We start from the raw sequence: 18,204 nt of genomic DNA on the forward strand, positions 1-18,204 counted from the left end.
AAACATAATAAACCACATTAACAGTAGCAAAGACAAAAACCACTTGATTATCTCAATAGATGCAGAAAAAGCCTTTGATAAGATCCAACACCATTTAATGATAAAAGCTCCTAGAAAACTAGGAATAGAAGGAAAGTACCTCAACATTATAAAAGCTATATATGACAAACCTACAGCCAGCATTATACTTAATGGAGAAAAACTGAAACCATTCCCTCTAAAATTAGGAACTAAACAAGGATGCCCACTATCTCCACTCCTATTCAACACAGTCCTGGAATTCCTAGTCAGAGCAATTAGGCAAGAAGGAATAAAAGGAATACAAATAGGTAAAGAAACTGTCAAAATATCCCTGTTTGCAGACGACATGATCCTATACCTTAAAGACCCAAACAACTCTACTCAGAAGCTCCTAGACACCATCAATAGCTACAGCAAAGTAGCAGGATATAAAATCAACATAGAAAAATCATTAGCATTTCTATACACTAACAATGAGCAAATGGAAAAAGAATGTATGAAAACAATTCCATTTACAATAGCCTCAAAAAAAATCAAATACCTAGGTGTAAAGCTAACAAAAGATGTGAAAGACCTCTACAAGGAAAACTATACACTTCTGAAGAAAGAGATTGAGGAAGACAATAGAACGTGGAGAGATCTCCCATGCTCATGGATTGGTAGAATCAACATAGTAAAAATTTCTATGCTCCCAAAAGTAACCTACATATTTAATGCAACTCCCATCAAAATTCCAATGACATTCATTAGAGATTGAAAAATCTACCATTAAATTTATATGGAAATACAAGAGGTCACGAATAGCCAAGGCAATACTCAGTCAAAAGAACAATGCTGGAGGTATCACAATATCCAATTTCAAACTATATTACAAAGCAATAACAATAAAAACAGCATGGTACTGGCACAAAAACAGACATGAAGACCAGTGGAACAGAATAAAGGACCCAGATATGAAGCCATACAACTATGACCAACTTGTCTTTGACAAAGGCGCTAAAAATATAAAATGGAGAAAAGACAGCCTCTTCAACAAAAACTGCTGGGAAAACTGGTTAGCAGTCTGCAAAAAACTGAAACTAGATCCATGTATATCACCCTATACCAGTTAACTCAAAATGGATTAACGATCTTAATATCAGACCCCAAACTCTAAAGTTGATACAGGAAAGAGTAGGAAATACTTTGGAATTAGTAGGTATAGGTAAGAACTTTCTCAATTGAACCCCAGCAGCATAGCAACTAAGAGGTAGCATAGATAAATGGGACCTCATAAAACTAAAAAGCTTCTGCTCAACAAAAGAAATGGTCTCTAAACTGAAGAGAACACCCACAGAGTGGGAGAAAATATTTGCCAACTACATATCAGACAAAGGACTGACAACCAGAATATATAGGGAACTTAAAAAACTAAATTCTCCCAAAAGTAATGAACCAATAAAGAAATGGGCACGTGAACTAAACAGAACTTTCTCAAAAGAAGAAATTCAAATGGCCAAAAAACACATGAAAAAATGCTTACCATCTCTAGCAATAAAGGAAATGCAAATTAAAACCACACTAAGATTCCACCTCACCCCTGTTAGAATAGCCATCATTAGCAACACCACCAACAACAGGTGTTGGTGAGGATATGGGGAAAAAGAAACCCTCTTACACTGCTGGTGGGAATGTAGACTAGTACAACCAGTCTGGAAAAAAATCTGGAGGCTACTTAAAAAGCTAAACATTGATCTACCATATGATCCAACAATACCACTCTTGGGGATATACCCAAAAGACCGTGACACAGGTTACTCCAGAGGCACCTGCACACCCATGTTTATTGCAGCACTATTCACAATAGCCAAGTTATGGAAACAGCTAAGATGCCCCACTACTGAGGAATGGATTAAGAAAATGTGGTATTTATACACAATGGAATTTTATGCAGCCATGAAGAAGAACAAAATGTTATCATTTGCTGGTAAATGGATGGAATTGGAGAACATCATTCAGAGTGAGGTTAGCCTGGCCCAAAAGACCAAAAGTCATATGTTCTCCCTCATATGCAGACATTAGATCAAGGGCAAACACAACAAGGGGATTGGACTTTGAGCACATGATAAAGCAAGAGAGCACAAGGGATGTATGAGGATAGGTAAGAAACCTAAAAAACCAGATAGCATTTGTTGCCCTCAACACAAAGAAACTAAAGCAGATACTTTAAAGCAACTGAGGCCAATAGGAGAAGGGGACTAGGAACTAGAGAAAAGGTTAGATCAAGAAGAATTAACCTAGAAGGTAACACACATGCACAGTAAATCAATGTGAGTCAATGCCCTGTATTGCTATCCTTACCTCAACTAGCAAAAATCCTTGGTCCTTCCTATTATTGCTTATACTCTCTCTTCAACAAAATTAGAGATAAGGGCAAAATACTTTCTGCTGGGTATTGAGGGGGTGGGGGGGGCTAAGGAAGGGGATGAGGGGAGGGAGGAGAAATGACCCAAACATTGTATGCACATATGAATGAATAAATAAATAATTAAATAAATAAATAAAAAGAAAACAAGGTTGGGTACTTTAATAATCAATCCTTGCAGGTTAGGTCTGCACACAATCTTATGCTTAATCAAATACTGTGAGGTTTTGCCTCGTGTTGAACTACCATCAGTTACTTGACCTAATAATTTCCCCCATTTTAGAATAAGAAAGACAGCTTTTAGATATCAGAGTAGCATCAAATAAAACTCAGTGACAAAAATCAGAAAAAGTAAGTCAGAATCAGGACTAAGAACTAAGACTGAACCAGAATGGTTAGTGTGAACCCTAAGGAAAAGCTAGCCATAACTGTTATTGGAATATTGCAGAAAACACTAGAAAATACAGGCAAGGTTCTGGACAAAGCACGTTGAGTATGACTGGCAGTCAGTGGCCAAGCGCAGCACACAGTGCAAATGAGGTAACTTAATGGTGTAGGGCCAAAGTTCAGTTGCCAATTTGGAGATGAGGAGAGATCAGAAATGGCAGCCTGGATACGGAAGCAAGAAAACACTTACCAGGATCCAAGGAGTCTCATGGATGCACAAGACAAATAAAACAACTTCTTGAGCCAAAGTTTTGTTGCCTATAGGCACAAGAGAAAGGGCTAGATCTGAACTCCACTAGAGGCAGCAGGGCTTGCATGTACATTATTTGCTGGTAAGCCCTGACCAGTCCAAAGAAATGCATCATGAAATTATAAAGTCTTATAGACAAAATGGATCTTGCTATCACAGGACCTGGGTTTCCACAATACCATTCCAGAATATGGAAAATAATGTCAACATCTTTTATGAAGATAAAAAAAATGGCAGGATTAAATTAACTTCCAATAATGATCTAAGTAGATCATTAGTGACATTTAACATTGAGGTCATCTACATTGAAAAACAACTTGAGTGCTCTTCACAGAAAGAACTTTCAAAACTACTTTAAAACATTTAGGACCCCAATGTCATCTCTAAACTTTTTTTTTAAAGGGTATTTAAAAAAAAAGTTCATTCTTTCATCCTTAAGGTATTTGTGACCTACTATCTATTACACATGCTTTGACTTGCTTTTCTAGCTGTGGGAAACTCACACTTTGAGGTAAATAATTGGCTTAGTCTAATGTGACCTAACTCTTGTCCCAACTTCTACCCATTCCTTTTATGATCACTGACATCCAGTGGAACTTCCTCTAAGCAAACTGACTTTTTCAAATTGGCAATGAAGACGTAAACACCAACCCCTTCTCTTTGACAGATGGCCTATAAAGCTTCTTACTCTAACATGTTAACTGACAAATCTGGTACACTTTATAACATATTTTATCACGATCGCAGGAACTCATTCATTTCTGTTGGGACTAGGAATTTCACTTCCATGGGACAGAATGTAGTTATCTGAATTTTTTTTTAATTATTTTTTTTATAGCCACATAAAGTTTTAATAAGAAGTCTTATGGGAGTAAATCTGATTCCAGAAAACATTAGACTTGATCATTCCTAAATACGCACCAACAGACAATCTCTAAATCTGTTCACACAACCTCATGAACGGACAGCCCTACAAAGTGGTTCAGTTTCTAATCTCACTTAATCAGTGCATTACCAAGTTAGATTGTTCAACTTATTAACATTTTCTGTTTATAAAAATAATGTTGAATATCATAAAAACAAAAACATCTAGACTGTATAGAGGAAACTAAAAACCATTCAACTCTACCATCCCACATATGCAAAAACCTATTAATATTTTTATTTTTGCTTTACTCTTTGCACTTTTTAATATACTTGAAGTCATATAAACTTTAATGCTCTGCTTTTAAGATTTATTTAAGCCTTTTCCTACTGTTGCTTTTAAGTTTTAGTATTCTAAAACACAACATGAAGATATTTAGATATTTACGCCTAAATCTTTTATTGTAGTTAGCCTATATTTAACTTTTTTTTTTTTTTTTGGCAGTACTGGGGATGGAACCCACGGCCTTGAAAAGGCAAGGCAAGCGCTCCACAACTGAGTTACATTCGAAACTCCAGGATGTATTTAAATACATATTCTTACCAGATTCTCTAGCACTAAAATGATCAAATGGATTCCCTTCAGCATCTGGGTTTAGTAACACCACTTCAAATGGGATATCTTCCTCCTGAGAACTCTCCTTCTCCTCTCTGCAGGTATACTTGTCTGCATAAAACACATGCCACATTTGTGGAGACGGAATCTGGGACACGGTCAGATTGTGTTCAGTCTGGTTCACTGTCACTTTAAAGAGAAAGAAAACAGCACCTTTCAAAGCAAAACTCACAAATGTGTTCATTGTTTTAGTCATATCACTAATTTGGGGTTAGAATCCTTTTTTTTTTTACTTTTTCTCCTCAGAAATTCCAGCCCTGGAACAAGGCATGTAAATTGTAAAAACAGATCAAATTACTGGATTTTAACCAAAGAAATCACTACAAAAATAACATGAAAAAGTACATGCGACACAAAATTAATCATTTAACCATTTTCAAGAAAACACTCTGTGGCACTTTGCACATTCACAATGCTGTGCAGGAAATCACAGAATTTTTCAGTTACTTATTTCAGTTACATTTAAAATGAAACATTCAACTTAGAAAATTATCATATCTAAAAATTATGCTTGACAATTAGTTTCAAAAGATTTTCCAAAATATTCTTCTGATTGGTCATTCTTGTATATTTTTATTGAAAAGTAGAAATATAGACGTTACAGGAATATAAAAATAGTTCCAGAACAGGGCCATACAAGGTAGTATGTCACAGTAGAGGTAAAAACTTGTGAATGTCAGCACATACAGGTCTGCATTTGAATCCTGGCTTCAGTACTTACCTGCTACGTGACCTTGTGCAGGTTACACAAGAAATGATGCCCGCTTTCTTCACGTTAAAAAAGATGAACATACAGCAAAGAGCTGATGCAAAGACACCCAGTATGAGAGGCACCCAGTATTGTCTTTGTCATAAAGTACTTGCTAAATAAAAGTTAATTCTCCTTCTCCTTTCTTTAAAATAAAGTGGTTATACTAATAAGTGGTTCTCAACACAAGGTGATCCTGCAACACTGCAGGGCATTTGAAAATGTGTGGGACAGTTTTGTTGTCACATAGCTATGAAGATACTTGGAAAGGGGCTTGTAGATGTCACCGTGATGCCATATAAAGAGAACTAAGTATTCCTCCCTAAAACGCCCATGATAACCTGTCTTGCAAGACAAAAATAATGTCCCCTATCCCTTCCAGATGTACCTACAATCCTTACCTCAAAGCACTAAGGCTATTGTAAGGCTACAGGAAAGCAGTGTCCCAAACTCAGGGATAACGAAGACTGACAGTCAGAACAGCCAATCCAGGCCTTGAGACTCGGTAAATAAATTATAGCCTCTCTGTAAACATTTCTTCAATGGTAAAATAAAGACACCTCCTCTGTCTAGCTTAAAGTTCTTCAGAGGAGCATAAGTACATGAAAATCCTAAGTGTGTTCTATACAAAATATTATTTTCCTTCTCTTTTTCTTGTGGAAGCACTAGGGTTTGAACTCAGAAACTCATAGCTTTCTAGGCAGGAGTTCTACAACTTGAGTCATAACCTCCCCCCCCCCCCACACCCCTTTTTTGCTTTATTTTTCAAATAGGGTTCATTCTTTTCACCTGGGCTGGCTTCAGACAATGATCCTCCTGCCTAGGCCTCCCTCACAGTTGGGATTACAGACATGCACCACACTGCCTGGCTTGTTTATTGAGATGGGGTCTCACTAGCCTTTCACTTGGACTGGCCTCACTGTAATCCTTTGGATTTCTGCTTCCCAAGTAGCTGGAATTACAGGGATGCATTAACATGCCCAGCCCCAAAGCAGAATATTTTTAAAACATAAGATTGTGCCGGGTGCCAGTGGCTCATACCTGTAATCCTAGCCATTTGGAAGGCTGAGATAGGGAGGATCGAGGTTTGAGGCCAGCCTGGGAAAATAGTTTGTGAGACCTATCTTCAAAATAATCACAGCAAAATGGACAGGAGGTGTGGCTCATCCAGTACAGTGCCCTGCTTTGCAAGCACAAAGCTCTGAGTTCAAACCCTTGCTCCACCAAGAAACAAAAAATCCCTGTGAAGAGTGTGACAAGCCCAGTTCTAGATAACTACCAACATGTCAACAGAAACATCTCGAGGCGATGGGAAATCTGAGCATGGGACAGACTGTGGAGGACATTATGGAGTTATTCACTTCCTGAGGTATGATAATGGTACCGCCGTGTGCACAAGCGTGTCCTTGCTCTCTGACAAGACACATTAGGTACAGAAGCTTATTATCATATGGCTCAATTAAGACAAAGACAGCACACACAGATATAAGCAAATGTAACAACATGTTAATGATCGCTGAATCCGAGCAGAGGCTATACAGATGCTGGTTGTTTTTCACTTTCAGTTTTTCTGCACACTGGAAAGGTTTCCTAACAGGAGTTGAGGAAATGTTCTGTATAAGTTCTATCTAGGAATGAGATCCAGATGGATCTAGTGAGCATTCAGATTTTGAGGACCTGGAACTTACGACTGGGAATTTTATTCATTATTTGTTAAACTAAACAATATCACAGCATTGCTTTTTTGGCTACAATAAGATAGCTAACTTTTTTTTTAATTATATGGCTTCTGAAAAAATGTAACTAAGACTCCAGTTTCTATTTTTTTTTTTTTGCATTACTGGGGCTTGAACTCAGGGCCTACACCTTGAGCCACTCTACCAGCCCTATTTTTGTGAAGGGTTTTTCGAGATAGAATCTCAGGGAACTAACTTTGAACCACAATCCTCCTGATTTCTGCCTCCTGAGTAGCTAGGATTACAGGCGTGAGCCACCGACACCCAGCTCTGTTAAACACTTTTCAAGAAAATACTACCAATAAAGGGCTCAAAGAAAAGGCTGTTTAAATGTGAAAATCTTAATTATATAATCCAGAGTTCATCATATAAAGGACCTGCTGTTCTGATTTATGACTTATACTTTTTCTCTCACATAAGACAACAGAAAAATTCACCATTATATCTTCACCAATATACCGTTTTGATATTTCATTTTAAATTATGTGGATTTACATCAAACACACAAAAATGTGCTTCATAAAATGGTATGTCCCTTGGCTTCTGTCTTGCTGTCTTTTTGGCAAGCTAGGAAGCAAGCCTCTTGACAAAACTGTGTTACTGTTTTTGAAACAAAACAGTACAGCACACAGCATATGTATTCTATACTGATGTAATTAGTACCTCAAATATTAGCAAAATGTGAATTGCAAAGTGGTGTTGAATGGCTAACTGCCCGATCATATCACAAAAAGAGATGAATTATTAACCAAAACACAGAATAAAATACTAATATCTTCAAGTGATTTTTAAAATATACCAAATATATAAAAGGAGTCATATGCATACATGTAAAAAGACAATATTAAATGTTTTATATGCAACACAATGATTAGTTCCTGTAATCTAACTAAACGAATTACTTTGAATCTCACTGTTAGATTCTTTTAAGGAACATGTATATGCATCATTTTCAGTATTTTTAAATGTCTTGTTTGCTTACTTTTTTTTTTTAATTGACAAAAGTTTTTACCATTAAAAAAAAAAATCTGCCAGGCATGGTAGTACACTCAGGAGAGTGAGGCTAGAAGATAGGGAGCTCAAGACTGCCTGGATTACACAGTGAGACCTTGTCCCCAACACACACACACTCCACAAACCAAAAAACCCCGGGCTGGGGCTGTGGGTCTAACTTAATGGGAGATTGCTTGCCTAGTACAAACAATCCCTAGTACCACCAAAGGGAAAAACCAAAATCAAAACCAAATCTGATGTGTTATAACATCAAAGAACAAGGAGGACTGAAAATAATCTCTCAAATATTAATTTGGAAGAATCAAGCAACATTCAAGTGCTTGGTGAAAGAATGAATGAGTGAACACACCAAAAGTGCCCACTGCTCCTGTTGGTTGGTTTTTGATAAAACAGTTTAAATGTAAAGTGGCAGTTGTGGTAAGTACTGTGCAGGAAAGCAAGAGACTATAAACACTGAGGTGTTAACTTAGTGTTGGAGGGAGCAGAAGAGCAGAAACTGAAGAGGAAAAGCCCATGCAAAGGCCCAGAGTAGCAATGAGATACAATGAGCACCACAAATAAAAGTGAGGTGGAAGATGAAACTGTAGTGTAAAGTAGCAGGCAGCCCAGGAAGGCTTTGCTGATCTTGTTCCAAACCTGCTTTCTTTGTGGTATTGGGGCTTGAACTCAAGGACTTGGGCTTGTTAGGCAGGCAATCTACTACTTGAGCCACTCCGCCAGCCCATGGTTTTTTTAGCCACTGTTTTGTTTTCTTTGGCGGTACTGGGATTTGAACTTCGAGCCTGTTTTTGTCCTAAGGGCACTAGAAACTACTCAAGTATTTCAATAATGTGGTGAGAAAGTGAATTGTATTTAGAAGGATCCCTCTGGTTACAGAAGGGGACCAGTGTAACAGTAGAGTGGCCAGGCAGAAGGCAATTGGTCAAGCATGAGAGTATTGCAGCTTGGCAGCTTGGAATAAACATGGTAGGGTAGAGAAAACAAAGTAGATGAATTCAAGCAATATTTAGAAGTACAACCTAAGGATCTACTGGTAGACTTGAAAGCAGGGAGAGAGGTCAAATAGGGGAGTTCAAAAAAGATTCCTTGGTTTCTCATCTGCTTACTGCATGGATAATGGTGCTAGTTCCTGAAACAGGAACCACTGGAAGAAGAGTAGGTTTGGATGGAGAAGACGGGGAGGTCAGTTTGGATGTTTTAATAACGGGAACCAAATGATGTGAACTTTTATGCATATGTCAAACACTGAGATGAGCAAATTGGTCAGAAAACTGATAGTGAGCATTTGTTAATTTCTCAGGTAAGTTCTGAAATTCAGAGTTGAGGTAGATAACTTTACATAACTGTCTCTTTGATAACTGAATCTAATCATTCAGATCTCTTCAGCACACTGTGTCATCTCACTATCTAGATAAGAAATACCCATAATGGACAGCAAGGATTAGAGACTTCCACTTTTATCCTTGCTCTGCCTAGTTGCCTTAGAGGGAATCAGACAGCTGCTTAGACTGGATGTTTAGAAATGGGAGTGTTTGGTTGGGTGTGGGGGAGCATACCTATAATCCCAGCTACTCAGGAGAAGCAGGCAAGGAGGATCTTAAGAGGCCAGGTGAGGCAAGGTTAGTAAGACACTATCTCAAAAAACAAAAGGGACAGAGGCATGGCTCCAATCTGAGTGCTTGCCTGGCAAGCTTGAGGTCCTGAAATCAATCCTCAATAGCATAAAAGCTAAAGGGGGGGGGGAAATGAGGGTGTTTTACTTGACTAAGTTAAAAGAACCTATCATAGTCCCACATATGGATGAGTCTTTGAATAACAGGGAAAAGAGGGAAAGGGATAAAATGGGCAGAATGGCACAAGCACTTTATTTCTAAATTAGAAAAGCTCTGCATTCACTCTGATTGGCTAATACCCTAATTCATGCTGATTTTTTTTAAAAAAGATGAGAACAAGGATTTAAGCCACTAGCTTAGGACAAAGAAAATAGAGCTTCTCCTGAAGCAATCCCTGAGGTTTCTAAATGATTTCAGGCAGTGACATATTTTGTCACCCTACATCTAAGTCTCATCCTTCAATGCCATTTTGTAAAACACCATCATTTGGTGTTTGGGCTATGTTGTGTGATTAACTGAAATAATACATGCTTAGCTCAGTGCTGGAAGATAATATACATTCACGAAATGTTATCATTCAGTCCATGCTGTAACCAGATAATGTGTATCTATCATATTAGCATGACCTATGCAAACTGTAGAGTTTAAATGAAGGAAAGAACTCCTTTATAAACTATCTGGATAGTTTTTTTTTTTTTAATTGAATGATAGAGGGGGAAAAGGCATTCTATCTTTTGAACAAGGAAAGATTAGCTTACCTAAAATTCAGCTTAGAACATACTAGCCCAAGTGTCAGCACAGTGTAATGTATACTGTCATGAAACATTTTAGTCTATCTATGTGTGTACTCTATTATTCTTCAGCACTGTGGGAGAAAAATCTTATCTAATGGTCAAAGAAAAAAAGAATATACTTACTTGTCAACTGAGCTCTGGATAATTTTTCACTACAACTATAACGAGGACTACTCTCCTGCAGCTTTAGCCATTCCTGGGCTTGGAACAGGTAAAGTTTAGCTTCTTTTTCAACAGCTACTGCTAAGTTGTTGATTCTGACACACAGGAGAGCATGGTCACCTTGACATGAAAACAAATATTATCAGCTAGTTAGGTCCTATATAAAACTGAGAAAGTAGGACAACTCAACACCTCTATTTACCAAAATGGGTATTTAAAATCCACAATTTTTCTTAAATCCCACTTAACTAGGTAAATCACAGAAGAATGAACGTCACATTCAGATGAAAGAGATTACTCAAATTAACATGTGGTTTATCCTTACAATTTAGCTGATAACGGCAATATTTCATGGGTTTGAACACTCGCTGTTATAAAATTTTTGACTCATGTTCTTCACTGCACGTCTTTTACATCTTTTACGTTTATTTATAAACTACAGAGATTTCTTGTGAAGTTTTTTTTATATACATGGCTGTTAATATTTACTTATTCTTAATGTACAAAATATGTATAGATAATAACCAGAAAGTTTATATGAGTGTGCTTGGAGTTGCAAATTTTGCACCTGAAGCAAAATTTTACATCTGTGACTTTTACAAAAGAACTTTCAGAACAGTATACATTAGGCAATTAACAAAGAATGAGCCCAGGTGCACACAACTACAGTGAAGATCCAATCCAAAATGGCAAAAGGTAGATGCCTCTAGGGAAAGGGACTCTAGGTAGGGAGAGGTGAAGTAGGAGACAGTTTTTCATTTTAAGATCTTCTATTCTCTTAGGGTTTTAAAAACCTTTGTTGTTAGAATGATTGTTTTGATTAAGCACTTTAGAAAATTTAAAGTTTAATATACATAAAAAGTGTCTGAGTCTGTTAAGTTATATTATAAATTAAGTCTTCAAAGTGAATTTTACTGGGGTTTAAACTCAGGGCCTCACACTTGTTAGGCAGGTTCTCTACCATTTGAGCCACTGCACCAGCCCCTTTTTTCTGTTTTGTATTTTCAAGACAGGGTCTCAAGAACTATTTGCTCAACCTGGCCTGGAATCACAATCCTCCTGATTTCTGCCTTCTGAGTAGCTAGGATTACAGGCATGAGCCACCAGAGCCTGGCTTAAAAGTGACTCTTAAAGTCCTATTAACTCCTTAAACTGCATTTTGAGTTCTAGTTCATTATTTCATTATAGTGTTAGTATAATTATTTTACTGAATTGGAATTCACTGAACACTGACAATAAATATGAGACTATAATTAGCTATTATATACATATAATATATGAAAGACAGAAAATACACTTGGAACATCCTGTCCCCAATCTGTCCTGAGGAATCTCGTTTTGGTACACTTCTCTGTTTCCCAAGCAGTCATCATGAACGACCAGGGCTAACTAAGCATGTCTGCTAGTCAAGAAAAACAGCACAAGTCACAAGTACACACCCCCTAATTTCCCAGACTATCCAGATGGTGCCATTTATTATCATGACATTACCATCACTGTCAGTACTGTGTCCAAAACATACCGCTACAGTGAGTTGATCAAGAAACTGCAAATGTGACAAAAATATCAACAAACCTTTTAAAGGGTCTCTGCTTACACTGGAGTTTGGAAAACTGGGTTACATTTCTTACAACTCTTAGAAACTCTTGAAAAAAATCAGGCTCCCCTCCCTTTTAACCAGAATTCTGTAATTTCCTAGGACTTTAAAGGCCTTTCCCACACCAAAATAGCTTTTTTTTTTTCTATTATCTTCCCCTAAGAATCCTTTCTAGATCAATATTCTGATCTCAACAGTCACAACTTTAAATGCAACTAAAGACTATATAAACCAAAGATCCCAACTGGAAAAAAATTTTATTAGCCTATTATAGTGGGGGTACACTGTGACATTTACAAAAGTGCTCAAAATATACCTTTGATTCACCCCCTCAAAGACCCTAACTTCATTATTTGAAATATAGTGGCAGTCAAACTGAGCAGCAAGAAAAACAGTGAACTTTGAAGGGTTTACATCAATGAGACAAAAAGTGGACCGGACTGCAAATTCATTCATTAAAAGAGTATTGATTTTTGAGGGACACCAGTAAGAAGGAATCAATGAAGCTGTGATTCAGCCGGGCCAAAGAGAATGATCAACTATGAAATTTCCAAGTCATGCATCCCATCAATCTAATTAGTGTCACTACAGCGTGCCGACAGTGACATCATGCCGGCAGTGACGACACCGTGCCGGCAGTGACGACACCGTGCCGGCAGTGACACCGTGCCGGCAGTGACGATACCGTGCCGGCAGTGACGACACGGTGCCTGCAGTGACACAGTGCCTGCAGTGATGACACCGTGCCGGCAGTGACGACACCGTGCCGGCAGTGACGATACCGTGCCGGCAGTGACACCGTGCCTGCAGTGACACCGTGCCTGCAGTGACGACACCGTGCCGGCAGTGACGACACCGTGCCGGCAGTGACACCGTGCCGGCAGTGACGACACCGTGCCGGCAGTGACACCGTGCCGGCAGTGACACCGTGCCGGCAGTGACACCTTGCCGGCAGTGACGATACCGTGCCGGCAGTGACGATACCGTGCCGGCAGTGACGATACCGTGCCGGCAGTGACGACACCGTGCCTGCAGTGACACCGTGCCGGCAGTGACACCGTGCCTGCAGTGACACCGTGCCGGCAGTGACGACACCGTGCCTGCAGTGATGACACCTTGCCGGCAGTGACACCGTGCCGGCAGTGACGACACCGTGCCGGCAGTGACACCGTGCCGGCAGTGACGACACCGTGCCGGCAGTGACACCGTGCCGGCAGTGACACCGTGCCGGCAGTGACACCTTGCCGGCAGTGACGATACCGTGCCGGCAGTGACGATACCGTGCCGGCAGTGACGATACCGTGCCGGCAGTGACGACACCGTGCCTGCAGTGACACCGTGCCGGCAGTGACACCGTGCCTGCAGTGACACCGTGCCGGCAGTGACGACACCGTGCCTGCAGTGATGACACCTTGCCGGCAGTGACACCGTGCCGGCAGTGACGACACCGTTCCGGCAGTGACACCGTGCCTGCAGTGACGACACCGTGCCGGCAGTGACACCGTGCCGGCAGTGACACCGTGCCTGCAGTGACACCGTGCCTGCAGTGACAACCGTGCCGGCAGTGACGACACCGTGCCAGCAGTGACATCGTGCCTGCCGTGACACCGTGCCTACAGTGACACACCGTGCCTGCAGTGACACCATGCCGGCAGTGACGACACCGTGCAGGCAGTGACACCGTGCCGGCAGTGACGACACCGTGCCTGCAGTGACGACACCGTGCCGGCAGTGACGACACCGTGCAGGCAGTGACACCGTGCCGGCAGTGATGACACCGTGCAGGCAGTGACGACACCGAGCCGGCAGTGACGACACCGTGCCTGCAGTGATGACCGTGCCTGCAGTGACGACACCGTGCCTGCAGTGACACCGTGCCTGCAGTGACACCGTGCCGGCAGTGACGACACCGTGCCGGCAGTGACACCGTGCCTACAGTGACACACCGTGCCTGCAGTGACACCCCGTGCCGGCAGTGACGACACCGTGCCGGCAGTGACGACACCGTGCCTGCACTGTGCCGGCAGTGACGACACCGTGCAGGCAGTGACAACACCGAGCCGGCAGTGACTACACCGTGCCTGCAGTGACGACCGTGCCTGCAGTGACGACCGTGCCGGCAGTGACGACACCGTGCCGGCAGTGACACCGTGCCGGCAGTGACGACACCGTGCCTGCAGTGACACCGTGCCTGCAGTGACACCGTGCCGGCAGTGACGACACCGTGCCGGCAGTGACGACACCGTGCCGGCAGTGACGACACCATGCCGGCAGTGACGACACCGTGCCTGCAGTGACACCGTGCCGTCAGTGACAGCGTGCCTGCAGTGACACCGTGCCTGCAGTGACGACACCGTGCCGGCAGTGACGACACCGTGCCGGCAGTGACACCGTGCCGTCAGTGACAGCGTGCCTGCAGTGACACCGTGCCGTCAGTGACACCGTGCCGGCAGTGACACCGTGCCGTCAGTGACAGCGTGCCGGCAGTGACACCGTGCCGTCAGTGACAGCGTGCCTGCAGTGACACCGTGCCGTCAGTGACACCGTGCCGGTAGTGACACCGTGCCTGCAGGCGTTACCAACTGGTCTTGACCACAAAGGGAGGGAGACGGCGGCCGGGTCCCGGTCGCCCGCCCAGGCGGCTCGCCGAAGCCCGCGCGTGCACAGCCTGGAGCCTGGGGCCGGCGAGCGCGCTTCCTCGGGAAGGACACGCAGGACGCCGCGGCCCGGGCTGGGGCATCGGAAACGGGCTTGGGGTGCCGAGGACATCACTGTCCGCCGAGGCTGCTGCAGTCAACGCGTCCCCCACGGCCCGCAGCTGCGGGGGAGTGGCGGGAGCGCTGCCGCCGTGCTGCAGGTCCAGGTGGGGTGCGGGGGAGGGGCTGAGCGCCGCCGTCCCCCTTCCCCCCTCCCACCCCACTACCGGGACGGCCCGCGAGCCTCCATCCCGCTTCCTACCCCCGACCTACCATGGAACTCGAAGTGGCCGATGCTCTGGCCCTGAGCGTCTTGGGCTGCGGCGCTGCTGAAGCTGCCCCGCAACGTTTTACTCTGGCTGCCCTGTGGCCACCAGCAGCACGTGAGGGCTACAGCCAGCAGCCGAAGTCCCCCCATCCTCGGCCTCCAGCTTTACACCCACCCAGGGCTCCCAACAGCCTGCGGCCGTCAGCCCCACGTCGGCAGCTGGGGGAGGGGAGGGGCTAGCGCGGGAGCCTCGGGAGACTGTCAGCCAATGAGACGAGACGCCTCTGCCGCGAGCCAAGCATACTCACCAATCACAGGCCGAAGTGGGCGGGACGTGAAGATCCGTGCGTCCCATCACTGCGTTGCCCTTGGCTAGTTCCCGCCTTTTTTAAATGGAGAAGCCGGAGGATGTTGCTTCAGGTTACTGAGTATTATCGGCCTCATTGCCCCTGCGCGGCAGGCCACTGCGCATGCGCACACGCGCGGCAACTGGACCGTGGGAGCTTTTCCGTGGCCAAGTGGGATGCAGAAAGCACTAGGGAACTCGTGGAAAGAATACTCACAGTTGGAACCATTCCTTGTGTCTCTACAACCTACTGGACATGTCCACCCACTTTAATGTCTCAAAGATACTTCACTGCTCTTGGCACCCAACCCGTTTTTCCTTCCTAGGTTCGCGGTCTTTACTTCTCTTCTTTTCCCATTACTTCCCCCAGTCCCAACGCGGTCGAGGGCGCCTCTGTCCGCGCCCAAGCCCGTGGGGAGGCAGAAGCCGCTCAGACCGCCCCATACTCGACCTGACCCGCGATTGACCCGAGTCCCTCACTGCCCTGTAAGATCCAGCTGACCAGAGACCATGACTGCCGTGGTGAAAGTGGGGACTCAACTTTATCTCGCAAATAAATGTACATACGTTATTTTCATTCAACAATAAGACTGTATAACATAAAAGTAAGTTCTTACCACATACTTCATTTTTAAAAACAAATAGGAACATCTCCTTTCATATACCCAACATTTTCAGTATCTCTGAGTGACCAGAAATAGACTCCAGGCATTAATATGTGGGGATTTAAGAAATGTACTAATTCTTTTTTATTATGAGTAATTTACGCAGCTTACAAAAACTCACAAACTGTATAAAATAAAAACTGAGGTTCCTGCTTCCTCTTTTTCCTGTCCAGATCCAATACCTAAAGGAAACTCTTGGTAATAGTTTAAGGTGGATCTTTTCACTTGAGCCTCCAGTACTTTTGAGTTGCTATAGGAGCCTGTGAACTAACTTAGTATATGAACAAACTGCAATATAATAAGGAGTGTGTTCCTCTACTAAGTAGCTGAGTCTCAGCTCAGCTGGGGGCTTAAGACAGTGGAAGTGCCCAGCTGATCAGAGGGTGTAGGTATATGGCAGGTGCATTGTTGCACCACATCAGATAAAACATCTTGGAGCAGTAATCAATCAAGCTCTTTCTGAATGTCACTTCTTAATGTCTGTAAATGCTGCCTGCCCATGTTGCTTGCTGGAGTTCTCTGAACCGTTCCTTCTTCTATTTCCCAATTCATGACTCATTCCTTGCCCAAAGAAATTCTGCTTAATTAATTTAATTTGTTCAAGTTATTCCTTTTAATAGTGTTATTTGTAAGCTAAGAATGGAGATTAAATTGGTCCTGAAGGAAAAGCAGAACATGGGTCTCAAATGCTGTGATCTTTCTCCTTGTGTCTTTTGTCTTTCTTCTGTTCTTGATCAGCTTTGTCTTTCTCTTTTGATTCCTCAGTTCATTTGAAAGAATATGGTCACTAACAATTTTCAAATTCATAGTTCCTCAGAGTTCAAGAAGAGCAACCAAACTATATTAAAATCCTAATTCAATTTGAAGCCCAAAGAGAGGCTTGAATTCACTTAGGGTAGTCAGATACCCGATCTGTGAACTGTTTGAAGTGGATCAACTTGGGGAGATCACAAAAGGTGGGGGATTTCAATCAAGAAAAAAATATCTACTTCAATATATTTTGGTCCTCAATCCATGATAGTACAATATTATGAAAGGCTATATAACACCCTATTGTATTTTAAACGTTAGATGATCATATACGTATTTTAACTGCATCCAATTTTTCCTTAATAACCAATACAGTAATGAACAATTATCAATATTATACTTCATGGAGGTTGGGGGTCACAGTATATGCATTTGAACTGTTCTTATGTATTAGGACTTTTCCCTCAAAAAAGTTTGTAAAAATGACTAGCTGTGGTGATGCACTCCTGTAATTCCAGCACTTTGGAGGCCAAGGTAGGATAATCATTTAACCAGCCTGGGCTACATATTAAAACCCTGAAAAATAAATGAATAAAAATTTTTAAAGTTTGCCACAGATGATAACTTCCACGTATATGTATATTCCCGTTGTTTAGGCTTTAGTAAAATGCTATGAGGAATAAAAAGGTTTATCCGTTGGACGACAATTTACTGATTGTGCCCGGTCTGGTTCTAGAAATTTGGGATTATAGAAAGCAACAAAAAGCTCCCAGCTTCATGGAGCAGAGACAGGGAACGATGACCTCATCACCCTGGGTGCTGATCAGTGTTATAAAGGAAAACAAGGAGGGTGAGACGGCTCTTCAGGGTAGAATACAGCTCGCTACTTTAATTGGATGGTCAAGGAAGAACGCTAACAGGATCACATTTAAGCTGAGAACTGAAAAACAGGGGGTAAAAACGAGGCAGACATCTGAGGAAAGGGCACCCAGGCCTTTAAAAGTAGCACGCGCGGGCAATTTGAGGGCAATTTGAGCAAGAGCAGGGAAGACCAGGAGGCTGGGCGGAGCGAGCACAGGGAGAATAAGAAAGTCTCGGGGTAGGGTCTAGGGAACATCTTTGTCGTGACTGCAAGTCGCCTGTGCTGTCTGCA

The 18,204-nt window shown here is 42.5% G+C and overlaps 1 protein-coding gene across 3 annotated transcripts in view; it reads right to left on the minus strand.

Moving 5' to 3' along the window:
• Gpr180 (G protein-coupled receptor 180) overlaps window positions 1-15,524 on the minus strand; it is a 39,618-nt gene extending 24,094 nt beyond the window's left edge. The window contains exons 1-3 of one of the 3 annotated variants that reach the window (XM_074043139.1): window positions 15,296-15,524; window positions 10,691-10,849; window positions 4,591-4,713 (exon numbers count right to left, since the gene is read on the minus strand). In XM_074043139.1, the coding sequence (XP_073899240.1) occupies window positions 4,591-4,713; window positions 10,691-10,849; window positions 15,296-15,440 (427 nt within the window). In that variant the 5' untranslated portion in view covers window positions 15,441-15,524. Of the gene's footprint in view, window positions 1-4,590; window positions 4,792-10,690; window positions 10,850-15,295 lie in introns of all 3 variants that reach the window. The other 2 variants (XM_074043138.1, XM_074043140.1) reach the window with 2 other exon arrangements.
• Between the last annotated feature and the right edge of the window lie 2,680 nt (window positions 15,525-18,204).

This window comes from Castor canadensis, chromosome 10 (assembly GCF_047511655.1).
Source record: "Castor canadensis chromosome 10, mCasCan1.hap1v2, whole genome shotgun sequence".
Classification (NCBI taxonomy): domain Eukaryota; kingdom Metazoa; phylum Chordata; class Mammalia; order Rodentia; family Castoridae; genus Castor; species Castor canadensis.